At 42.2% G+C, this 27,149-nt stretch overlaps 1 protein-coding gene across 1 annotated transcript in view; it reads left to right on the plus strand.

Annotated features, from left to right (window-relative positions):
• LOC115099641 (transient receptor potential cation channel subfamily V member 6-like) overlaps positions 1–27,149 on the plus strand; it is a 70,487-nt gene that overhangs the window by 35,248 nt on the left and 8,090 nt on the right. The window contains exons 6-12 of the mRNA XM_029617372.1: positions 1,216–1,388; positions 6,608–6,754; positions 7,718–7,918; positions 8,345–8,431; positions 9,135–9,211; positions 10,822–10,987; positions 19,376–19,442. Coding sequence (XP_029473232.1) covers positions 1,216–1,388; positions 6,608–6,754; positions 7,718–7,918; positions 8,345–8,431; positions 9,135–9,211; positions 10,822–10,987; positions 19,376–19,442 — 918 coding nt within the window. The remainder of the gene's footprint in view (positions 1–1,215; positions 1,389–6,607; positions 6,755–7,717; positions 7,919–8,344; positions 8,432–9,134; positions 9,212–10,821; positions 10,988–19,375; positions 19,443–27,149) is intronic.

Raw genomic sequence — 27,149 nt, forward strand, 5'->3', positions numbered from 1 at the left:
GATAGGGATGTGAATCGTTTTTCTGCCGATAGAAAATATCGGACGATATTTTCAATCTCATCAAATATCAGGGGGTCCCCGATAGCAATAGGAAACCCCATGATTAATTTCGTGGGTTCTCTTATTGTTATGGGGGGGGGGGGGGGCGGGAAGAAAGGGCACTTACAAAAACACAGCCAACCCTTTAAAATTAGTTCTTTAGTATCCCCCCACCCTCCGGACCCTTCCAAACCCCCCCCCCCAAATATTTAAGTACCTGGTGGTCCAGTGGGGGTCCCGGGAGCGTTCTCCCGCTCTCGGGCCGTCAGCTGCCAGTAAACAAAATGGCGCCGATGGCCCTTTGCCCTTAGTATGTGACAGGGTAACCGTGCCATTGGCCGGCCCCTGTCACATGGTAGGAGCAATGGACGGCCGGTGCCATCTTAATGGCACCGGCCAATGGGTCGGATACCCTGGGTGGTGGATGCTTGGCACGCCCTCCTCCCAGCAGAGGTAGTGAGGACAAGGAGGGTAATGGAATTCAAAAGAGTACGGGATAAGCACAGAGGACTCCTAGTGGCTAAATGATAACCTGCACGAAGCAACAACTACCCAAAGAATATACCAAAAAATAAAACAAAAACCAAAGATTGCTGAGCACACTGGATGGACCACTTGATTCTTTTTTTTTTTTTTTTTGCTGACATTTACTATGATACTATGTTTCTAGTGAAACTTCTGGTGAAATTGTGGTTTGGTTATTTCTGTTATATCAGAGTTTGCAAAATATAATCTGGCTGATACAAAAGTAGCAAGTACTTAGTGGTGGAAAGAAAGTCATAAAAGAAGGGGGTCACAGTATGAAGGTGGCTGGTGTAGACTCAAGAGTAGCAGAAGGAAATATGTAGTATTTGCTTTCCTAGCATTCAGTCTCACTTTGTGTCATGCAAGGAATCATGCCAAATATAGATACAGAAAAGACAAATATGTTTCTGGATAAACAAAGTTCAGACTGACACTTTAAGTGACCTCTAAAGTCCTTCGAGCATACCAAGCTTGCACTTAAGAAGTTCTTTAAGAGGAGTTTGTTCCTACTGTGTAACAAATGACCTCATCTTGTGGGAAGACAGTATTAGGACTAAGTGCGCTATCTGGCATTCAAAGAATAATAAATAACAATCAAAATGATAGTGAGCTCAGACCAATTCCTAATCACTGGGTCTCCTCTCGTTTCAGGAAATACTGTCCTCCACATGCTGGTGCTACATCCTAATAAGTACATGGCCTGTAAAATGTACGACTATCTGCTTTCTCTCGTTCCAAAAGAGAAGATTCTCCATTTGGAAAGCATTAAGAACAAGCAGGATTTTACTCCCCTGAAACTGGCTGCGCATGAAGGAAATATAGTGGTAACGTATTTTTGCACGCTCTGCTCTCAGGCATTGTGTTAATGTACATCTCCAGTACTATTCAAGCCAAACATGACAAGCATTTCTTTCACTTTCTTTATTTTGGGGAGGGGGTAGAGAGTGATAGTTTCCTCCTGCTCTTTTGGGCTTCCAACTCATTCAGAAAGAGCGCGGTTTGGTCCCATGAGCCTTTATTCACAACTCTCTGAGGTTTTCTCCCCCCTTTATTTTCATATTCCTCTCCGGTCCCAACTCAGCCCCAGACATTGCAACGACAGTCCTTGGTCCGGGGGGCATAAACTGCCTCTCCCTCCAGAACACGGCTAATGTATCCCCTAAGTCTGGCAACTCGTTTTAATCATTTAATCAATTTATTGATTAAATGATTAAAACTGAACATGACTGAACATTTTCTATCAAATAGAATATTTATTTAATAGAACATTTATTTAATAGAACATTCTCTTCTAAACTGAATCAGACACTACCAATCAATCACTACAATGTTTTACTTCTTGCTAAACTGTTTATCTTTCCTTTAACTCTAATCCCAGTTAGAATAACCCCTGTTTTATTGTAACTTTTTCTTCCGTGCACTTGTTATACTCCTGTAATGTATACTCTTATGTTTTAGTTATGTACATTATAATGTATTGATCACCCCTTGTTTTATGTAAACCGACATGATACGAACTCCCGTGAATGCCGGTATAGAAAAACACAAATAAATAATAAATAAAAATTGATTTTGTTTTCTTCCCCATCTTTACAAAGAGCTCCCAAAATAGGTTGCAAGTAAACATAAAAACACCACCATCATTAGAAAAACATAACAAGACATAACTTACACTGAAATCAACATTTCACAGATAATAAGAAAGTATCCTAAACTTACTGAAATGTAAATAGAAAACACTAAAATACAAATAAATAACCAAATGAACTATCATCCTAGTTGTTAACTCCTCAGTAGTCTAAAGATTCTGCAGAATGTATAAAATAAACACCTAATCAGAGTTAAAAAGCCATGTTTTCAGGGACCTTTAATCATCCCCTACTAGGTGAAAGAGTCTCAATAAAGAAATCATTTTTAGAGCAGTCATCCTAGCATATAAATGGCTGAGACTTCATCCACCCACTGGGTAGTTCTGTACCATCTCTAGGCCTGGGTGGCCCAAGAAACAGAAGCCTAGCCTAGGGCAAGAATCAATCCCAGGTTATCCCCTTGGCAATATGCAGTGCTTGCCACTAAGCCACTAGGCTTCCCAGCCCACTTGTACTTTTGTATGCAGTAAGAGGTATTGTGCATAAAAAGCAGTGCGTCTATTTCATATTAAGCAAGTATAGAAACTCTTTGTAAGAATAACATATGATGCATAATACATAACTCATTTGCTATGAATATTTAACAATAAAAGTAGGATAAGCCTTTATAAAACTTTAATGAAATAGTTTATATCTTGAAAAATAATCAGCATGCACATAGAATCAAGTGCAAGATTCCCCATGCTTCCTTGCCAATGCTCCTCAACCCTGATCTGGAGGGATTACCTCTAGGAATTGGGGGGTAATTCGGTTTCCAAGCTTATTCCACTTGGGTGCTCTGCTAATTCTGCTAACAAGGGGTCTGATTAATGCTAGATGTGATAGTGTCTTGTACCAGGGCTGGATCTAGGTAGAGGCAACATAGACAAGTGCCGAGGGTGGCAGATTCTGAAGGTGCCCAAAACCTGAGATGCTCTGATTTCTGGGGAGAAAACATCCTATCCCCGGTCTTCTGCCTATGGGCATCATAATCTTAAATCCAGCTCTGGTCATGTAATAATGTGGATGCCTATTGCCCTGAGATCCAGATTGAAAGCATCAATTTAGCTCATACAGGAAACCAAAGATCTTTCAGGTGGTATCAACTGACCCCAAATTATTTAAATTTATGACCTAAAGATGAAAGCTCTGCATTTCTGTCATTGTAAACAAAACAAAGAAAAACAGCTTAAATCATGCTGCAATGTATATATACTCTAAATTAGAGTATTAACTAGCCAATAAGTTAGATCTTTAAAAAAAATCTACAACAGATTTTGGTAGAAATGACACCTTTATACAGCTTAGGAATAGTCAATCTTTATCAAGATACCATCTTCACACAATTGCTTTACAGGTTTTGTTTTAGATAATTATACTTTTGGCAGAGTAAAACTGTTCCACAATTGCAGCTACAGACTCCATTCCTAAGTGGATCAAGTTTTGGACCTTTTAGTCACTGCTCAATTATGGGGGGAAATGTGACCCTTCTAAAATCCCCAGCCTACACTCATTCTGAAAGCACATTTATTCATTTATTTATTTAAGTAATTCTTTTCCATACCGACATTCATGACACAGGTCATATCACATCGGTTCACATCAAACGTGGGAGTTTAACTTAACAATAATCATAGCTAGAGAGCTACTGATAGAGTTAAGGGAAGTGGTAAGTAGTAAGTTACGAAGAACGAGGGTTACAGGAACTTGGAGGTTGGAAGAGAGGAAGGAGAGAGGAACAGTTGAGTTACAGTAAATATATGGAACAACAATAACAGTAAATATATGGAATAACAATGGTAAGAAGATCAGTTAAATGATATGTGTTATGACAATATATATAAAATAAATATGTAGAACAATATATACAATATAGAATAAAGAATACAGAATGTAACGTTACTGCTTATATGGTTATTGATAGGCTTGTTTGAACAGCCTTCAAATCTATCATATCTTTCAGATTTAAAAGTCTGAAACTAAGGACCTGATTTATACAGGATTCTGGTCTTATGAAACACTTGATCAGGGCTAGGTCCAGGAGTACCACAAACTGGTTTGGTTTTCAGCATGTACACAATAAATATGCATGATATATATTTTGCATGCACTGCCTCCATTATATGCAAACATGCATATTAATTGCATAGGTCCTGAAAACCAGACCTGTTTGTGGCCCTCCAGGACTGGAGCTGCCTACCCTTGCATTCAATAAAGTCCTGAACATTTAGGGGTTGATTTTAAGACCCGTGCACGCGTGTCCATGTGCGCGCAGTCCCAGCACGCTCACATAGATCACCGGTTTTATAACGTGCTGGATTTTAAAATCCGTGCAGGTGACCCGCAACCCGCATGCGCAGGACATAATCGGCCTTTTTTCCAGTTCCCTAACCCCCTACCTAAATTTCCTCCCCTTTCCCTTCTCCACCCCGACCCCTAACCCCTTCCTACCTACCCTATTTTTTTTTTGTTCTGTAACTTACCTGCTCTGATGAGCAGATGTATGTTAAGTGTGCTGTCCTCCTGCTGGCATGTGCCCCCCCCCCCCCCCCGAGACAGGGTCGACTGGCACTGTCCCCGCCCACCCCCAGCCTGCCCCCTTTGGAGAGGCCCAACACTTTGGTGCATAATGGGGGTCACGCACATGGCTGAACCCTACCAAAAATGTGCGTGGTGCACACAAGGCCCTTTTAAAATTGAACCGTTAGTGCAGAGGTGGCCAACTCCGGTCCTGGAGAACCACAAGCAAGCCAGGTTTTCAGGATATCCAACATGAATATGCGTGAGAGATCTGCATACAATGGAGGCAGTGCACACACATCTACCTTATGCACATTCATTGTGGATATAGCCTGAAAACCTGACCTGTTTGTGGCTCTCGAGGATGAGGTTAGCCACCCCTGATTTAGTGTGGGGGGGGGGCTTTTTTTTTGTCCCATTTCTTTCCCAGTGGTCTCTGTGGTTGCCCCTTTCTCGATGGTATGCTCTGTCAATTCAGGAACCCTTAGTGATCTGAGATGAAACCTCAGTACTCTGATACCCAACCTCAGCATTGCTTATTAGCTCAGTAATGATAGGCACTTTCCCTTCCTACTCGGGCCTAGGTTTACCTGGCCCAGCTGTCCTCAACAGCCTTGGGCGTTCTGAACTCAGATCCCCTACCCTGTAGAGTGACTGCCTGTGCCATGGTGGCTAGACCTGAATATTGATAATAATAGCTTTTGGAAGAAACTTTGGGCATACAAAAAAATGCATGGCTGCTTCATGAAGTGAAACCTGACTGATTACCAATGTCATAATGCCTCTATCGTTCCATGGTGAGACCGCACTTTGAATACTGTGTACAATTCTGGTTGCCACATCTCAAAAAAGATATAGTTGCAATGGAGAAGGTACAGAGAAGGGCAACCAAAATGATAAAGGTGATGGAACAGCTCCCCTATGAGGAAAGACTAAAGAGGTTAGGGCTGTTCAGCTTGGAGAAGAGACGGCTGAGGGGGATATGATAGAGGTCTTTAAGATCATGAGAGGTCTTGAACGAGTAAATTTGACTTGGTTACACTTTCAAATAATAGAAGGACTAGGGGGCATTCCATGAAGTTAGCAAGTAGCACATTTAAGACTAATCAGAGAAAATTCTTTTTCACTTATCGCACAATAAAGCTCTGGAATTTGTTGCCAGAGGATGTGGTTAGTGCAGTTAGTATAGCTGGGTTCAAAAAAGGTTTGGATAAGTTCTTGGAGAAGTCCAAGTTAACTTCGGGAATAGCCACTGCTATTAATTGCATTAATTTTTATAGTTGGAAATTCAAACAGCTACTGTGTACCTGTTCGGACACAGCATTACCCCACCCGTAGCCCCTGAAGCAGGCACGGAAGTGCCGAAACATGGCCCATGTCGGGCTAGCAGACGCGTACCCGTGAGAAGAATTTGAGACGGCTGCCTGGATAAGTATATATACACCAAATAGCGGGTCGCCTCGAAAAAACGGGCAATTAGGGGTTTTTTATGACAATCACTGACGTTCTAAAAAACTAAAAACAAAAAAAAGGGATTTACAAAAAATTGAGATAATAAAGAATAATAGACGGGGCGAAAGATAAGGGCACCCACCAAATGGGTAGTCCTTTAACATAGCCACCGTACATAAGCAACACCAGAGCACTAGTTGTCCCTTGCATTGGTGTAGGTGTATGATTAATTGCATCAGTAGCATGGGTTTTTCTTGGTGTTTGGGTAATTGCCAGGTTCTTGTGGCCTGGTTTGGCCTCTGTTGGAAACAGGATGCTGGGCTTGATGGACCCTTGGTCTGACCCAGCATGGCAATTTCTTATGTTCTTATGATCTCATTATTGCTAGATATTATCTTGGGTTAGTACAATATTTATTTTGATAACATTGCCGGATTCTTCAGATGTTTCAGCACCTAATGAAGAAACAGCAGCAAGCCTTTTGGACATTTGGACCTGCAACAACTACTCTGTATGACCTAACAGGAATTGATACATGGAATGACAGAAATTCTGTTTTGGATATTATTTGCAACAGCAAGAAGAATGAAGTGAGCACATTAAACCTAATCATGGTGGTGAGGTCTAGTAGCCATATTGGGCTTGGCAAAAATTGGACTTGTCTACAAATTGTGATTTCTTTTAACAGACCAACATAAAGATTTTGTAGCCTGGCCTGGATTTGCCAATAGGCACACTAGGCCTCTGCCTAGGGTGGCAGAAATGGGGGAAGGAGGCAGCAGGGCAGCAAAAGATTTGCTACCTATCATCTATGCTTAGTCTCACTGCTTCCTGTTCCAGCTTTTCCCCCTCTCAGTGCAGAGAACAGGAGGGGAGGGGCTGAGACTGGAAGGGACCAGAGCAATGAAAACCTTCTCTACTTTACTCCAGCCCCTCCCCTCCCCTTCTGGAGGAGAGAGGTGACACAAGAGCACACAGCAGGCAGCAAAGAAAAGCTGAAGCAGATAGAGCAGAGCAAAGAAGGTTATGCTTTAGATCTGCTCTGTTATCCCTTGTCCAGCAGTGGGAAGGGAGCAACAGTACCAGCAGTGCTAAATCAATCACTGGTTGTAGTATATAAGCTTTCGAGCTCTAAAGAAGAGGCCTATAAGGTCCCACAGTCATATGCTGCTACTTTTTGGTTGGTCTTTTTAAAAAATGTTACAAACTACAAAGACTTTAATTCTCCAGCTATAACTTCACACCTTTGTCATATTTAACCTGCTTGATTCCCAGAGATTAATAGATTGGCAGGCAAAATGTTTCTATCATATCCATTTCCTTGTTTTCTCTAAAGGTAGCCCATTTTTCAACCATATAAAAATGCCAAAGCTGGTCCAGAGTTTTGAATAGAAAATTAGCAAATCGCCTTGCCTCACTCTTCATAGTTCCATTGTACAACACACTTCCACGCACCGCAGCTTGCACGCCAAAAAAGTAGTTTACAATTGCTGCTAGCACAGGAAATGTACTGTTTGTTGTCACAAAAGCATCTATTTCTCTTTTGCTTTGAGGCAAGAAATCTTTTGGAAGTAACCCCTGTGAAGGAACTTCTGCACTACAAGTGGACCCACTATGGTTATAAATATTTTCTGTTCTGGACTCTGCTGTACATTCTGTACATAGTCGTTCTGACGGCATGCTGCTTGTATCGTCCCCTGAAATCAATAACTATTGAAGGTGACGTAACCATCAAGGTCATAAAACCCCTAAAAGTAAGAAAGCTTTCTTCTCGGAATTTGAAGTCAGAAATGTTGGCATGGCCTTAAATTTATATTTTCATAGCAAATTGTGCCTGGTTGCTCGAGCATCTTTGTTTCAACAAAGATGCTTGAGCAACCAGGCACAAGTTAAGTGCCTGGTTGCTCAAGGAATGTTACTGTTTTTAAATGTTATTATTTTTATATTCCTCCTTTCGTGACTCTTCAAAGCAGATTACCTTCAGGCACCGTAGGCGTTTCCCTACCCGAGGAAGGTTTATTTTATGGTGAGATTAAGCCTCCTAGCAGGTGTTAGGGGCACTATGTCACCGTTTTAATCTAGATCTAAGTACTTTTATGCTTTCTCTCATCTTAATTCTATATGTACTATATATAAACAACATTCATGAATTTGAAAAGGCATATTCACTTAATTCATAGGAAGCATATTCTGCACCTGAGGATTTTATCCGACTGGCTGGTGAAATATTAACAGTCCTGGGAGCATTCCTGATTTTGTTCACAGAGGTAGGTTGGGCTGGACCAGGAGTTTTTTGGCACTGTTGTTCTGTATGCAGGTCTTCTGCCAAATGTAGCCAATGAGGGCTGAGGATATTTATTTATAAGACCATAGCCTCTGTCCCCAAGGGGAGGATTGAGTATACATGGTACAGGCCACTCTGTCCCAGTTGACCTTCGTCCTGCCCCTCCCCACCCAGACTGTGCCCCCCAGCCTGGTCCTTGATCAGGACCCGGCCTTTGTGCGTGTAAGTATCGATTTTTATGTACGCCGGGCATTTAAAATTCAGCTGTCTGCTTTTGCCTTTTATTAGTAATGAAGAGCAATTTATGAATTCACCATATAGGCCTCTTCCTATTAAGAAATTGTCCTGTTTGTCTACAGAGAATATCTGAGGAAGGTGACATTTTTCATGAATTCTTCCACAGAGGCAAAAAGCACCAAGGTTTTGTCATTTTCCCTTTTTACAGGTTTCTCATTTCCTAAACTGAAGTATCAAATGTACACTTGTTCACAATGCATCATACCCTAACAAGGCAACATGGAAACTAAAATAAGAGTCTTTGTAATGCACTATCTGACCTTTCAAAGCTTTGATTTTGTCTATCCAAAAAAAACAAAACCTGCATGTTGATGGGGCTTTACCTTTTCCCACAGGAAAAAAAAAAATGTGCATGGTCCTATTAAAATCTGGACTTGCTTTTGGTCTAGGTTCCTGGGCTTATGAAGAGAGGGCCTTGGCAGTTCTTTGGAAACACGGTAAATGGGGGACCATTTCATGTTACTATGTAAGTATTTGCTCAGAATGATATGCATGAAAGCTTATCAAAAGCACCAAATTTAGTTTCAGAAAAACCTTTCCAAAATAACATTAGACATTAGATTGCGTATGATCTCTGAACTTTACAATACCAAAACAAAATCTATTGTAACATTCAAAAAGCATCAATATTTGCTGTATAACTCACCCTTAACATTAATACGTGCAAACTTGTACCACTAAACCTCCAGGAAAGTGTGCTAGGCTTCTAGCTAAGGGATCATCATACAGGGTATGAATTGACACATCTCAATGACAGCCAAATCTTTAGCCCATACTATACTCATCCACGTAAATTTTAAAAGGAACACACATATTGCGGTGCAAGCAAAAATACACCTCATTTTATAAAGCATGTGCGTAGCATTTAAAATACTTTTGCCGTATGTACTTCTACAGCCTTTATGCATGTAATCTTGCACACAAAGAGAGAGAGAGTGCACACCTCTGTATAGGGTCAGTGAGACTCTCTATATAGGTACCACTAGAGGTAAAAGAATTTGTACAATGTAGCTAGCACTGCAGTAAATAAATCAACTTCTCGTTAGACTTTTCAATCACTTATAAGGACTATAGTTCTTTACTGATGTCAATTTTACTATGAATACCTCTGAATGTGTCTGTAACAACACCTCCCCAACCCCAACCCACCTCCTGAAAACCCATCCGATTCAAAGTGCCCCTCTAGAGTGGTACCTATATAGAGAGTCTCACTGACCCTATACAGTCTCCCTCCCTCCCTCAGGCTCTTGTGCCTCATGAGGAGCAGTAGCATAGTTACACAGGCAACATACATGCATTGCCTGCATAAAACTTGTGGTTACGTGTGTCAGTTTTGGATCCATCCTGGAACACCCATGACCTGCCCCTTTTCCACCTCCTTATTCTGGGCACACGTACATGCCTGTACACGCTCCCTTGCCGGCTTCTTAAAATTTGCATGGCTCACATTCAGCCCACAAATATGCGTTTGTGGCAGTCTTTATGCGAGCAACACTTTTAAAATCTACTCATAATTTTTATGAATCTATGGTTATAACATATTATTAACGATATAGCAACCATTACGAGCTTCCAATTAGTCCTCTATGTGATGGTCCTTTAATCATAAGCCTTGAGCATTTTCCTGGAGTTGGATACCAAATTTTATATATTAAAATTTGGAGGAAAATTATGTAATCAGCTTTATAATCAACTCATTATTCAATCAAAAAGTGTATGCAAAATCTACTTTGAGACATGTCCAGATAAATGCAAACCTATCCTTTGCATTGTTCCCCCAATTAACATGTTCACCTTTATAGTAAGATGCTTTTTGTCTACTAAAAAGAAATGAAAATGTTGTTTGCCATTACTAAATATCATTTACCATGGAACTTGGCTTTCTTTTGGACCTCTAACAAATGATAAACATAAAAATTCTCACTGAACAATATTAATCATTTGTCAGATCTGTTGGTTCAGAGTAAGATATTGCTACTTCCCTGTTATGTCATATTTTTTAGTGTCTACTTCCTTGCAGAGAAAATGTACAATTTTAAAATAACAGTACTGTAATTACATCTGATTTCATTTCAGGCTGCTCTACGCCTGCTTCATAGTGACCATTTTAATACTGAGGGTTTCAAACAGCACAGGAGAAACCGCTGTAATGCCCATGGCTCTTATAAGTGCCTGGTGCAATTTGATCTACTTTGCCCGTGGATTCAATTTTCTCGGTCCCTTATGCATTATGATTCAAAAGGTTAGTTATAAAAGTATTTCTACCAGTGTGGCACAGAGCTAAGAAGAAATGTCTCTGTCCTCAAATGCTGCAGTGCCATGGAGAACATGAGCACTTTTTTCTCAGTTTCTTCTTTTATGGCTCTTTATGTATCAGTATACATACTGCAAAGTGAAAAGGAGAATCATGCTGGCACCTAATACAGAAACAGATGGAATTTGACTTCAAATACTCTCAGAACATCCTAGAAGAGAAAATATTGTCTAGTCAATTCTATCTGTAATGATGATAGCATCTATTGTAAAAATGTGTGTAGGGATTTGTATTTGTTAAGTGTTCAATATCACACTCTACTCTGTTTATGACAATTGGAAGAAGATGGACCCAAGTGCTGCCTTGGATTTAATCAAATCACTATCATTAACCAACAGGGATGTGCAGTAGTTTGAAATAACATCAGAAATGTCAACATGTCCTTCATTTCATGCCAATATCTAGATGAAACCACAGGAAAAAAATCCCAAAATGTCAGTTTGTCATTTTATATGCACACTTATTTGTAAACAGCATTAACTAAAAACTAAATAAAAACTAAATGCAATATCAAAAAATTACGAGAAACAAATGAAATATAAACGAAACAAAGCAAAAATCTTTTTTGCATTCACATTCCTGTTAACCAGTTGGATGTAAGTGAATATGAATACCCGGAAAGAACCACTCTCTCCCTTTGATACAATACCAGTTTACTAGTTGTATGTCCCTTTTTTTTTTTTTTTTTTTTACACACTTTCAATTTTCAAAGGAGTTAAGTGCATAAAATTAGCATATACATGCATAAGTAGCTTGTATTCGTGCACATGCTGTTTTATAAACATGAAAAGTACTTGCATATTTTTGGTTTTGTGTGCACATTTACCTGAGCAGAAAAAGGGATAGTCGAGGGACGTTTGATGTTGTGACCAAGAGGTTCACACATAAGCTGTTATTTTATGAGATTTATGCATTTTCATTTCTTTTTTTTTTTTCATTTTTATTAACATTTATTAATCGCCTTTCACAAAAGGTCAAGGCGATTTACAATAAGAACATACATAAAATGATTATAGAACATATATCATAAAAAACATACCATGAATCTCATGTAAATAATAATTGAGAACATTGGTCGATGTCAACAAACATTACCCATATTCAATCATATCAGCAATTGTTGAAAACATTTAGCAATATCCACAAACATTACTCATATTCAGAATCACCAAAATCATACTTACTCTATAAGCAATAATCACAGACTTCTATAAGAAGAAGCAATTAATTTAGAATGCCTGGATATATAAGAACATAAGAAGAACATAAGAAAATGCCATACTGGGTCAGACCAAGGGTCCATCAAGCCCAGCATCCTGTTTCCAACAGTGGCCAATCCAGGCCATAAGAACCTGGCAAGTACCCAAAAACTAAGTCTATTCCATGTAACCATTGCTAATGGCAGTGGCTATTCTCTAAGTGAATATATTTAACACATATCAAAAGCACGGTGGAGCAAGAAGTCTTTCAAAGTTCGCCTGAATTTTTTCAAATTATCAATAGCATGGAGTTCAAAAGGGAGGAGATTCCAGACCACTGGGGCAGCTACCGAAAAGGATGTCTCTCTAGTGGTAGATAGATGCGCTAAATGAACAGAAGATACCTCAAGTGAACAACGTTGAGAAGATCTTAAACTTCGCGTGGGCTTATAAATGCGAAGCAAAGCATTAGCCCAGGTTGGAAAATCAGGGCTAAGAAGTTTGAAGATTGTCATGGCTATCTTGTAATTAATGCGTTCAGAAACAGGTAACCAGTTTAAACTGGATAAAACAGGAGACATGTGATCATACCGTTTGGAATTTGACAATAGGCGAGCAGCTGCATCGAGAAGTAACTGGAGCGGATAAAGCCGAACTTTTGGTATACCTATCAAAAGACAGTTACAATAATCCAAATGAGTAAACAGTATAGCACGAATCACTGAATGAAAATCATTTGAAAACAGTAAATGCCGAAGACTGGAGATTAAACGAAGTTTAAAAAATCCAGTTTTAACAATTGCTTTGATTTGAGGCTTAAAGGAAAGGGTTTCATCTAAAAGAACCCCAAGACTCCTAACAGGCTTATTTAGAGAAAAAGAATGATTGGCAATGGACAGAGTGTTATTTAATGGGACAGAATGAGGACGATGAATTAAGAGAAACTCAGTCTTATTGGTGTTAAGGGATAATTTATTTTGATGTAACCATTTCTTGATGCAAATACATTAGGCAGTTTATTTGCATGATTTTTCATCTAATTAACTATCACAATTAAAATCAGACTTCTTTCTTGTTTACTATTGTTGGGTGGGTGAATTAGATGAAGTAGTAGTAGGAGGATCTCTGTGAACTGGTAGTTATTGGCAACTGGTGATTTCAAGTATGCACACATTTTAAAATATGCCTGTTTTTTCATGGAATTCAAGGTTTTATGCATACAAGGTATCTTTTTTTTGCACTTAAAATATATGCCTATATGTTTATGAAATAGGTAGAGAAAGAACCCACTTTCAAAGAATTGCTAATATTTGCGTGGACTGAAACATACGTGCATAAGTTGGGTGGTGGATATACACGTATTTTACAACTGCATAGACCAAATACACACAGGCTATAAAATACTTTAGTAGATCGCTGAATGCCCATATATGTGTGTATATGGAGCCGTGTGATCTTTGAAAGTTATCTTTTTAGTAGTTGTACAGTGAAAACACAATCTAAAGTCTTAGGATGCATTTTTCTGGAGCTGATGTTCTCAGACAACTGGATGATACCAACTGTCCTAATGTCTAAGAAACATCAGCAAAATGCAGAATGCATGCCAAGTTTCTCATTTAAATTCCAACTACACAATAATCAAGTAGGGGAAAACTCGATTTCAACCAGCAAATGCATCAAATATGAATTAGAAGTCACACTGAGGGAATCTGTTGCACTCGGGGGTGGACCCTTGTCCTGAGGCAGTGGAGATCCACCTCCTGGAAGGGACCAGGAGGCAACTGCCTCCAGGGGGCGGAGCACGGACGGAGATAGAGGCTAGGAAGAGCTTCACCACTGGAAGCCCGAGGTCCCCCCGGGAGGAGCCCGTAGGGACCCAGGCCGCTTGGACTTAGGTGGGCCTCGCAGGGTCTCCTGGGAGAGTGGAAATTCGGCGTGCCTACAGACAGGAGGGGAGCACGGTCAGGTTCGAGACTGGAGGTCAGGTGGAACAAGGAGGACCAGAATAGTGTAGGTGATAACAAGGCTAGGAACAGCCGGCTGAAATAACTCTATCATCAATTTGGATAGCCTTGCAATCACTGGAGGCAGGTGGCAGGCAGGCAGGTCAAGGAACAGACTGGAGTCAGAAGACAGGCAGCAGGCAGACGGGTAAAGTAGCAAGCCGAGGTCAGTACCAGAGAGTCAGTCCGGAGGTACTACCTGGGAGACGAACAGATGAACAGAAACAGGAGGACGCTGGAACTAGGAAGCAGGAACAAAGCAGGAACAGAACTGGAACAGAAGGATCCTGGAATGAGACTTGGAACAAGACAGGAGCAAGTACAAGCGCGGAGGCAATCTAGCATAAGCCGACCAGATTGCCAAGGCAAGGAAGTGTAGGCAGGGACTTCCTTATAATGAAGAATCAATCAGGGCACGCCGCGGAGCTAAGATCCGCCCTTGGCCCTACAAGAGGCTGGGCGGTTTGCCCGCGCGTGCACGTAGGGGCGTGGCCAAGATGCTGAGCTCTGGCGGGAGGCCTGATGCGCAGTGGAAGGCCCGGCGACCACCGCCGCAGGTCGCTGGGGCCTGGAAGTGCTAGCAGCTGCCGCTAGGGAGGCCGACCCAGGACCTGCTTAGGAACCATGAAGGTGAGCAGGGATGGGTGCGGACAGGGCGTGTAACAGAATCCAGAAGCTCTGGTACTTGAACTGGAATCTTTTCATTAAAGTCCATGTGGGCTTCCCTGGATTTCTAATGGGCACCCATTATACCTGTGCCTAGGGCGGCAAACATTTAGGGCAATAGGCTGGCTGTCTTCCAGTTCTGCTCATCAGCTTCTAACTCCTCATCTTACTGGAGATGAGGAATTAGAAGCACCAAAAGTGTCTTGTCTGGCAAAACCTAAATCCGTCCCTGTCTGTGGTGGATTCCATGGCACGTCTGCTTTCCACCAGAATGAAGGGAGGTATTTTCCAGAGTTGCACTGAGGGCAAGGTTGGGAAAACAGTGTGTATGGATGAGATTTCCTGATCTGTGTGCAGTGTGCACTGTTTTCCTGCAAAAAATCTGCCTGCAGAAAAAGTAGATGCAAAGGCCATGGGTTCATTGCATCTATGGGCACATTGTACTGAGGCCAGCTTGAACATTTCCCACCCATGTTATAGTGAGCCTGGAGAAACTATTCAAATCACTTGCATAGCACTGCAGAGTACACATCCCTGTTTAGCTGGAGTAAGGGGCTCCCATAATTGTGTACCATTCCTCCCTCACTAATCACCCACGTTCATGCAATTCCCTGAAACACAAAACATAGGCTTCAAGTTATGGGTAAGCACCTGGCCACAGCTTTATCTACTTAAATCCATTTTCTCATGATACTCAGCTGGGATTCATCTGAGCTTATCATTAAATCTGGATATTTTGATTGATTCTGGTGGTCACCCACCCATGTGGCCATGGGAGGTGGCCCTCCCGCTGCACAGCAGGGGCAAAGAACAGTCCTGACCTCTTTTCACTTTCAAAGGAGCAGTTAACTTTGTGGGCCACAAGGCCCCCAATCCAGCTGCGATTGGCCCGACCTCCCCACTTTCAATTTCTGGTGTAGGTAATTAAGGTCTCCTCCCCTGCCATAAGAGCAAGTAGTAGCTAGACCTTCTGCCCAAACTTTAAAGTTTTGCATCTTGTTCACTTCAGCAGAATTCAGAGGGTCTGTCCCTGTTAAAAGCATGTGAATGGGTCGCTTCAGCCATAAGTCATCATCATATATGAACTGCAACAATTTTACTGGAATTTGACAAACAAGCAAACAGTAGGTACAAAATGACATACAGGCCCAGCTGATCCTTCAGTTTTAGAAAAGCTGTGCCAAAAAGGTGCTATCTCCCCTTATTCTCCTCTATCCCTGCCACAGAAAGGGTGGGACACACTGTGGTGAGGAGCCACGAAAAAGGCCAGGGCTAAGATCCCAGCTTTCTTTTATTCCCGCCCACCCACCAACACCTGTTGGTTCACCCTGGGCAGCCAGGCCCTGCACTGAGCATGCTGGGCCAGGGCTAGGGGCCAGGATACCCCCTCCCCTCATCCTCAGTCAAACTCTCGCCCATGAGGCCAATATCCACGTTAACCCTCGGCACCATGGCAGAGGCAGCAGCAGCAGCCTTGGAAACATTGTCAGAACGTATTTGCATGCCCAGCACCAGAGTAACTCTGATAATATCTTTCTGGGACTGAGCAACAAGGAAGGGTTCTCCTCCATTAGGGTGTTTCCAAATGACCTGGATCAGCCATTCTCAGAGACAGGATGTTGGGCTTGATGGACCACTGGTCTGAGCCAGCAGGCACTTCTTATGTTTATAGTTAGCCTTAAGGACTTCTGTATTGCAAGTCTGAATCAAGCCCCACATAAAACCATAGTCAAAATAGCTTCTGAATTTTTTCAGTGAATAGACAGATGCAGTAAGATAAATTAAATTTTCAGTCATTGTGCCTGGAGCATCAGTGATGCACAAGCATTTTAAACTGAGCATGTGATTTTATTAACCAGATATGCCCGTAGGATCCAGAATTCTATTTAATGCAAGGGGCAGATTTTAAAAGCCCTGCGCGTGTAAATCCAGCCAGATTTATGCGCGCAGGGAACTTGTGCACCAGCGCTCCTATGTTGCATAGGCCGGCGGCGCGCACAAAGCCCCAGGACAAGCGTAAGTCCTGGGGCTTTGCTTGGGGGCATGTCAGGGGCATATCGGGGCATGTCGGGGGTAGCGCAGCATTCGGGGGCGTACCGGGGGCGGGGCCGAGGCCTCCGAACCAGTCCCCGAGCCGGGGAATGGCGTGCCGGCAGCCGGCCAGTGCGCGCAAGTTATGCCTGCCTCGGGCATGAACAAATCTACGCCCACGCCTAACTTTAAAAATCTACCCCTAAGTTGTCAAGTGAACTGACATGAAACCAAAGTTTGAAACTAATTGTAATTTGAATAAAATACATCTCTTTGTAGTTTCTTCCCTGCCTTTCTGCAGTGACAAGATAAGAATGCAGATCTAGCTACAATCATTTGCATCGTTTGGCATATATAAAATGCAATTGATAACAAGCATATACTATTTTTGGAGCATGCAAAATTAGGCATGGGGAAGATGGCGACCTAAGCAGGTATGCTAGCAAGAGGCTCCTGGAATTTTTCTATTTCCGTGTTGAATTATGCCTCACACCAAAAGGAAAGCCAGGGAACGGTGTGGGGAAAGCTCCTCCACACCATTGGAAGTCACTCAACCCTGAATAGGAAGCTTCTTTGCAGCGATTCCTCCAATATCGTCCGGTGTGCAGGTCACTGGAGGATCGGTCGAAGAGCGCGTGCCGTCGCCCCTGACCGGGATATCTTTAACCCCCGGATCACCAGAGAGACCGGAGCCGCCAGCCCGAGACAGAGTATTGGCAGCAGGAGACCGTTAGCCTACCGGAAGGTCTCCGAATTGAGGCAGGAGTGGTCGGACAGAGAGAAATATCGTATTTGCTTACCATCTCAGAGCAACGAGTGAAGGTAAAGCCCCGTGGGGGGAGTTGGAGGAGAGGGGCTGGACTTTGCTGGAGAGCTGGAGTCTTTGGGCGTTGGCAGCAGCTTAGGTTTAGCAGCGTGTGGAGGGGGTAGAAAAGGAGCCGAGAATCTTCAAAGCAACAAAAATTAGTACAGCCGGCTGAAATAACTCTATCGTCAATTTGGATATTTATTTATTTATTTAAGGCTTTTATATACCGACTTTCTTGATACAGATCAAATCAACTCGGTTTACATCGAACTAAGCAGAACTATAATCAACAATTCAACAACAGATATTTAGAAGGAGCATAAAAGTTACATTATAACAAGGTTGCCTTAACTGGGAGAGGGAAAAAAAGAGGGGGAGAAAGAAAGATATATAATTGTATACAATAAATTACTATATACTATGGAGTATGGGATAGGGGCAGAGGATAGCCTTGCAATCACTGGAAAAAGCAATAATGGGACTTACAAAAGAAGTGCTGGATGTCAAAAAGCAAGTAAATTTAAATGCAAACGAAATTGCTTCTCAGAATAAAAAAATAGAAAAGAAATGGAGGTTCATTTACTAGAGACTGAAAAAACACAAGCAGCTATAACTCAGAAAGATGGAGATCTGGATAAAAGACTGGAAAGGATAGAAAATAGCCTTAGATCACACAATCTAAGGTTTATTAATTTTCCTGTTTTGAGAAATATACCACCGCTGGATTTATTTAAGTTGTATGTTTCTCATACATTGAAAATTCCCGAGGAAATAAAACCTGTTATTACTAAGTTGTATTACCTATACGCAAATGATCGAAATCAAGATAATTTGTAAGACCAAGATCAAGCACCACCCAGTTTAACAACGTTATTGGAGTCATCCCAAGAGATGGTAGTTTCCCCAACCAAGACTGCTACTAGTTTCTTTTGCTTACCTAATGGATAAAAACAATATTTTCAAACAGTACTTTAGAAACAGTCAAGCTTTCTTTTTCGGCCAAAAAATGTGGTGCTATCCTGACCTGGTGAAGCAAACACAATTAAGGAGAAAATCATTCCTAAATATGAAGGTGGAAGCGCTCCAAAAGGGTGCTACACTTAAATTACAATTTCCGTGTAAATGTTGTTTATTTCACCAAGGGTAAAGATATGTTTTTTTTCGAATCACGCCAGCTGAGGTCCTTTTTGGATACCCACTCCACACCTAGTTAAAAACCCATTGTTTGGTGAAACTGGTACAGTTGTATGGAGGTTCTGCTTAGGTTATCCAGTATGTACGAATTAGATATTACCTTGATGAAAGCGCTCTAGCTCTCCCGTATTTCCTCTATTTTTTAAGTGCAGAGAGTTTAATATTTGTAAATTTGATGGATAACAATATGTACATTCTTGTCTAGCTGTACTTAAATGATTCCTATAACAAGTGGATACTTGTAAAATTAATAAAATGCAATAAATAAAAAATAAAAAAAATAAAAAATTAGGCATGGGGCTATGGGTTCAAGTAAAAACATTTTTGCATTAGATAAGAATGAATTTTTCATTCATACTGTAGGGGTGCTAATCTTTTCTTCAGAATTTAAACTATGGCCTTTTTTTTTTTGTAGATGATATTCGGTGACCTACTTAGATTTTGCATCATCCTGATCATTGTCATTATAGGATTTTCTGCTGGTATGTTTCGTAAATCTTGTGATGATTTGTTACCTTACTATGTCATTTGATTATAAACCTTGCTTAATTCTGACATCTTCTAGACCTTAACATACCAGGACATCACATGAATAGACTGTTACTATCTTAAAAGAAAAAGGTAACACAGGTGTCATTAAGTCCACTTAGATATGTGAAAATAAGAGGTCAATAAATAAAGTGGTAAGTGATACATTGTGAGCAGCTTTCAAAAGCCATGCTTCCTTCATCCTCTTCTTCACAGAGAGAAAGAGAACAAAAGAAATAAGAAAAGGCTTAAAATCCTCCTATAAGATGTCACATCCTAGCAGTTCCATTGAATGGGAATTGATTTCTAGGACTTTGTACCTTTACCTCTTCATCCACCCCATGCAAATTAAACGGTGGGATAATTAGGAACCATGGGAACCACACAATAAGAATGAAAACAGGAGTGGTACACAAAAGGGCAAGAAGATAATAAATATAACATTAAATAAATTAAAAATGTTTTTAAAATTATAAATGTAATATCAATAAATACAAATACATTAAAAATAAAAAATCAAATGTAAAATCTGATTTGTTGTAATCTGCCTAGCATATGTTCATTATAGGCAGAATATAAGTGTTTTAATAAATACATAAACACAGTGATGGATCCAATACATACTACATGGCCATTTTTCGACAAGATGTCTACATCAGGGGTGATTACATAAATGATTATCCTTAGTCCCCATCAAGAAACAATACAAATCTATCATCAAACTAGTAGAATTGTAATAAATAAATGCTACAAAAATTGTATACTAAAATCATAGGAAATAAAATGTACATAAACCAATACTACTATAAAAATATTTAAAAATAATACACATTTAAAAATGGTATCACATAAAAGAAATAAATGAAAAGAAACAGAAACATGATAGAGGGAGAGGGAGCAGATATCTGAGCATGCAGGATGATTAAGTGTAAACAAAAAAAATGCATGAAAGAAGATGGCAGCTGGATGTACAGTGCTTGCAAATTATATCTATTTTCAGAAATTTTGGCCATCTTGTTCACCACTCTGAAAACTTATTTAGAGTCCCATTTATGTACTAGACTAGAGGACATGCAAATCTAGTATAGTTTAGATAATCAAGAATCCCATTATCTTCTAATCAATTCCTCCTTTCATTCCAAATGGCATGACCCATAAACTGGGCAGGCTGCAACCATCTGTTGCTAAAGGAGGGGGGAAGCGACAGCAGCACACACTCACATATTCAAAGTATTATAGAGACCAGATATGGAGTAAAAATTGGCAGTGGCTTTATTCATAACAATATACAACCTCTACAATGCACCCAAGTCATAACATAGATAAAGCTGTCAGAGTGCCCCCTTCCACGCAGGCAGCAGGTCACATCCGGCACCGGTGCACGCCACAACCATGCAAGGCCCTGCCTTCCGGGAGGTAGTTATTGTCAGGGCATGCTGGTCACCCGTCTCGCCCAAGCAAGTTGACTGCCCAAGCGAAGGATGGGGGCATCCGGTCTGCCGCCATTACGGGTCCAGCGGGCCCTGGCGACAGACAGCCCCATTGCACTGAAATTGGGTATACCACATGCTATGCACTGCCTCCAACTGGTGACCCCACCCCCTCCTGACTCGGGTACCCCCACCATAGGGCCTGGATAGCCGTACGGCTTATCAGGGACCTTCCCCCCCCCCCCCACACACACACACTACAGCCAATGACTAGGAGCCCAACAACACCCTGTGCACAGCACACTTCAAATTGTTCAAGAACAGATCCTGTCCTATATCCGAGAGAAGCACCCCATCATTGCAGAACAACTCCATGCAATCCACACATATCCAGTCGTGGTGTCTTGTGTGCAAGCCAATCTACTTGTTTAATTTCTTCATCCACCGCCCCCAGAGTGGCGAGTTCTGGAATTGGTGACGGCAGATCTCTGATCAAAAAAGCCTGGTGCAGGGCATTAAGGACAAGATGATCGTGATGTTATTCCTCATATTGTCCATGAGCAGGCACCCCAGTGTAGTTCTCAAATCATTACCTCCAAAGTGTATGATTAATACCTCTGGAGGGGCAAATTTTGTTACTTGCTGCCTCAGCAAGGGGACAAGCTGATCCTAACGCATGCCCCTCTGACCCAGCCATCACACTATCCTGTTCATTAGTACTAGGCCCAGCTGTCCGCCAATGGTATTTTTTTTTGTGTGTGCTGCTCTGCCCAAAACACAACCAAGAGTCTAGTAATCCATATCACCCAACATCGCAGGTGGGGGCCTGAAAAACAGAAGGCGTTAGAAATTGCCACAAGGGGGGGGGGGGGGGGGGGGGAGACAATCCCTGCCTGTAGATTCCTGACCTAAATCGCTAAGGTGAGCCAAGTCCCAGTGATCCGATTACCTGTCTAATATAGGCCAGGTAAGCCGGGGAGCGCCATCTGCCGATACACTAAATGGTGGTATTTGACAAACCAGATGCCGCTGCACTGGAGGCTGCACCAATTTGGAAAGAGTGAGTTCCAAAACTGTTCTGACCTCAGTCCGGCCACATCTAGGGTGCGCTTAAGGATTGCATTAAATTGATACTTGCTCAAAGGGAGTGAGCTGGAATGCAATAGAAACTGTATCCCCCAGATGACCTGAGTGCCAGATAGCGCGTCTCATTGGCAACGGGACATGTAATCAGACCTGGTACGTCATCGAGTGTGACTGACGCCGCCGATCAAGATGATCGGTCTTAGATCTCCATATCCGGAAAGTCAGTTTTTCATTGGTGATGGAAACATCGGAAGCACAGAGACTGGCACGGTCGTGTTTACAACCGACCACGCAACTAATTTGCTCATGCGACATACAGCAAAGAGTGCAATGCAAAAGACGGCTCGGAATAAGACCAATTCGAAATGGTCCAGTACCATCAAAGGCAAACAGTGCCATAGGGCAAGCAGGTGATTGTGTAGGATAGGATGCCGTGCGTCAGGGACTTGTGGATTGTATTTGCCCCAACCTGTAAGGTCACACCTAATTGCGAAATCCCTTACCGGGTTGGGCAAACCTTAGACCTTTGCAAAAAAGGCTTAACCCATTAGATTGGTTTGCATTGTGCCTTGGGATGACCTGCGCTGCTTGGCCTGTGCAATATATTCCACCATCTTGTGTCAAAGGCTCAGGTCCTCTGACCAGTCGGAGGTTTCCAGGAAATCCACAACTTTGTTGTACCCCCTCAGGTATGCTTGCCAGATAGATCATGCAATCGACTGATAAGAACATAAGAAAATGCCATACTGGGTCAGACCAAGGGTCCATCAAGCCCAGCATCCTGTTTCCAACAGTGGCCAATCCAGGTCATAAGAACCTGGCAAGTACCCAAAAACTAAGTCTATTCCATGTTACTGTTGCTAATGGCAGTGGCTATTCTCTAAGTGAACTTAATAGCAGGTAATGGACTTCTCCTCCAAGAACTTATCCAATCCTTTTTTAAACACAGCTATACTAACTGCACGGACCACATCCCCTGGTAACAAATTCCAGAGTTTAATTGTGCGTTGAGTAAAAAAGAACTTTCTCCGATTAGTTTTAAATGTGCCCCATGCTAACTTCATGGAGTGCCCCCTAGTCTTTCTACTATCCGAAAGAGTAAATAACTGATTCACATCTACCCGTTCTAGACCTCTCATGATTTTAAACACCTCTATCATATCCCCCCTCAGTCGTCTCTTCTCCAAGCTGAAAAGTCCTAACCTCTTTAGTCTTTCCTCGTAGGGAAGCTGTTCCATTCCCCTTATCATTTTGGTAGCCCTTCTCTGTACCTTCTCCATCGCAATTATATTTTTTTTTGAGATGCGGCGACCAGAACTGTACACAGTATTCAAGGTGCGGTCTCACCATGGAGCGATACAGAGGCATTATGACATTTTCAGTTTTATTCACCATTCCCTTTCTAATAATTCCCAACATTCTGTTTGCTTTTTTGACTGCCGCAGCACACTGAACCGACAATCTCAATGTGTTATCCACTATGTCACCTAGATCTCTTTCTTGGGTTGTAGCACCTAATATGGAACCTAACATTGTATAATTATAGCATGGGTTATTTTTCCCTATATGCATTACCTTGCACTTATCCACATTAAATTTCATCTGCCATTTGGATGCCCAATTTTCCAGCCTCACAAGGTCTTCCTGCAATTTATCACAATCTGCTTGTGTTTTAACTACTCTGAACAATTTTATGTCATCTGCAAATTTGATTATCTCACTCGTCGTATTTCTTTCCAAATCATTTATAAATATATTGAAAAGTGAGGCACTCCACTGTCCACTCCCTTCCACTGAGAAAATTGTCCATTTAATCCTACTCTCTGTTTCCTGTCTTTTAGCCAGTTTGCAATCCACGAAAGGACATCGCCACCTATCCCATGACTTTTTACTTTTCCTAGAAGCCTCTCATGAGGAACTTTGTCAAACGCCTTCTGAAAATCCAAGTATACTATATCTACCGGTTCACCTTTATCCACATGTTTATTAACTCCTTCAAAAAAGTGAAGCAGATTTGTGAGGCAAGACTTGCCTTGGGTAAAGCCATGCTGACTTTGTTCCATTAAACCATGTCTTTCTATATGTTCTGTGATTTTGATGTTTAGAACACTTTCCACTATTTTTCCTGGCACTGAAGTGAGGCTAACCGGTCTGTAGTTTCCCGGATCACCCCTGGAGCCCTTTTTAAATATTGGGGTTACATTTGCTATCCTCCAATCTTCAGGTACAATGGATGATTTTAGTGATAAGTTACAAATTTTTACTAATAGGTCTGAAATTTCATTTTTTAGTTCCTTCAGCACTCTGGGGTGTATACCATCCGGTCCAGGTGATTTACTACTCTTCAGTTTGTCAATCAGGCCTACCACATCTTCTAGGTTCACCGTGATTTGATTCAGTCCATCTGAATCTTTACCCATGAAAACCTTCTCCATTACGGGTACCTCCCCAACATCCTCTTCAGTAAACACCGAAGCAAAGAAATCATTTAATCTTTCCGCGATGGCCTTATCTTCTCTAAGTGCCCCTTTAACCCCTCGATCATCTAACGGTCCAACTGACTCCCTCACAGGCTTTTTGCTTCGGATATATTTAAAAAAGTTTTTACTGTGAGTTTTTGCCTCTACTGCCAACTTCTTTTCAAATTCTCTCTTAGCCTGTCTTATCAATGTTTTACATTTAACTTGCCAATGTTTATGCTTTATCCTATTTTCTTCTGTTGGATCCTTCTTTCAATTTTTGAATGATGCAGCAGGTCAAGTATGTCCTGGCTCCAATGCCCCAGAGGTGTACAGGAATCGAGGTCCAGAGCAAGCCTTCAGAAATCTTCCGACTTAGAACGAGAGACAATCAGCAATCTTGTTGCGAAGACCGGGAATGTGCCTTGCCCGTGCTAATGCATTTCTCTGCAAACACCTCAAGAACATTAGCCTCAGTAGTTCTGAAACAGTCGGCAGTCTGCGAGATTCACTCCTATGCGTATGACTGCTAGGTTGTCACACCAAAATATCACCTTTCTGTCCGCCAGTCACATGCCAAATATGGAGTGCCACCACTATTGGGCATAACTTAGTCCTGGGGGAATTCTGCGCTACTGCAGAGCACAGAATTTGAACAGAATTTGCGCAGAATTCCCCCCTGCACAGAAAATAGCAGAGGAGATCCCGACATGCCGCAGGATGTGCTCCATTTGCGGCGAAGATGAAGGCCCGGTGTGCCGTTCGTGGTGAAAAGGGAAGACCCCTGTGTACCATGAATGGCGCCCCCAGGCCTTCATCTTTGTCGTGAACGAAGCGTGTCCTGCGGCACATGGGGACCTTCCCTTTTCACCACGAACGACGTTCCGGGCCTTCAGCTTCGCCGCAAACGGAGTGCGTCCTGCAGAAAACGCGGGGGAAGGATGCCGGTGAGAGAGAATGTGTGGGTGTGTGAGAGAGGGGGGGATGCTTGAGTGTGGGTTTCAGAGAGGGAGCCTACATGAGGGGAGGGGTGTAGGGGAGGATGAGAGAGAGAGCATGGGAGGTAAGAGAGGGGGTGGAGGGGATGCTTGAGTGTGGGTTTCAGAGAGAGGGAGCCTATATGAGGGATTGTGAAGGAGTGTGTGTGTGTGTGTGTGAAAGATTGGGAGCTCGTGTGTATGAAAAAGGGATTGTGTGTATGTGAGGGTGCTAGTCTGTGTGAAGGGATTGTGTATGTGTGATATGGAGCCTGTGTGAAGGGTATGAGAGACATAGGTAGCCTGTGTGAGGATGTATGTGTGAAAGAGAAAGGAGCTTGTGTGGGTATGTATGCAAGAGAGAGGGCCCTGTATGAGGGGATGGGTGTATGTGCACGAGAGAGTGAGGGAGCCTGTATGAGGGTGTGTGTATGTGAATTACAGAGAGGGAGCATGTGTGTGAGAGAGGGAAGGACATAGGGAGTGTGTGTGAGGGGCAGTACTGAGAATGGGGTCAAACTCTGGGACTGGCAATAGAGTGGAAGGGGTTGAGCCTAGAGGTGGAGGGGAGAGATACTCGGCAGGTGGAGGAGTTGGGGCCTGAGAAGGCAAAGTGGCCAGGGGAGTAGGGAGAGCGAGTGGAAGGGACACTCTTACAGTGAATTTCAATGGAAATTCTGCTCAAAATATTTAAAATTCTGCATCTTTAAGTAATAACTTTTATGTATTAATTTAAAATTACTTAAAACTGTCATGTAAATTGTGTTATTTTGACCAATATAAAGTTTGCAGAATTTTAAGTATTTGTGTGCAGAATTTTAATTTTTTTGCGCAGAATTCCCCCGGGAGTAATAACTCCAGGAAGGTGATGTTTGACGTGATCCCTGAATCTGCCTAATTTGGCCATCTCCGCACACCAGCTGCCTTGATAGTATAGGCCAAAGCTAACATCCCCTGAAGCATTGGAGAACAGCTCTGGATACTGGTAGGGGTAGCCACGCCACTGAGCCATTGAAATCAGTCAGGAATTTCTCCCATACCCCGAGATCTTTGTGAATAGTGCGTGTAACTCATAGGCAGTGGTACTTCTTTGTGACTGTTATGGGCGCATTAATCAATTAATCATAAAAACACCCACCCCAAAAGAATTACCCAAGAAGCAAAAGCCAGGCTCCTGATTAGGGATTGCATAGCGGCTAGGGTTATCTTGCAAGCCAAGCGCATGTTCCAGATCAGTTTGACCGGCTCCTGATTTTTATTGGCTGGCCAACATTTGAATGGTGTCGAGCTCGATGCCCAGGAATGTTAACACTTTAGTTGGCGGTTCCAGCTTGTCCTCTGCCAGCAGAACGCCAAAATCTCTAGTCATGGTTTGAAAGCCGTCTAAGAGATCGCGGCACGCATCTGAGTTGCAAGGGCCCACGAATAGAAAATCATCCATGTAGTGAATGAAGCCTGTCAAACCAGGACAACTCCCAATGCAAGAAGGTGCTGAAAGTCTCAAAGGGTGCACACGAAACAGAGGACCCCATGGGCATGCACCTATCAAACTAATAGGCGCCCTCAAAGAAGAACCCCAGCAGAGGGAAGTCATGTGGATGCATCAGTAAGAGCTGGAAGGCAGACTCAATGTCCACCTTAGTCATGAGTGCCCCCTCCCCACAATCCCTGAGGAGGTTGAGTACGCTGTCGAAGTAGGCGTATTGAAC

This window comes from Rhinatrema bivittatum, chromosome 9, assembly GCF_901001135.1.
Source record: "Rhinatrema bivittatum chromosome 9, aRhiBiv1.1, whole genome shotgun sequence".
Lineage (NCBI taxonomy): Eukaryota > Metazoa > Chordata > Amphibia > Gymnophiona > Rhinatrematidae > Rhinatrema > Rhinatrema bivittatum.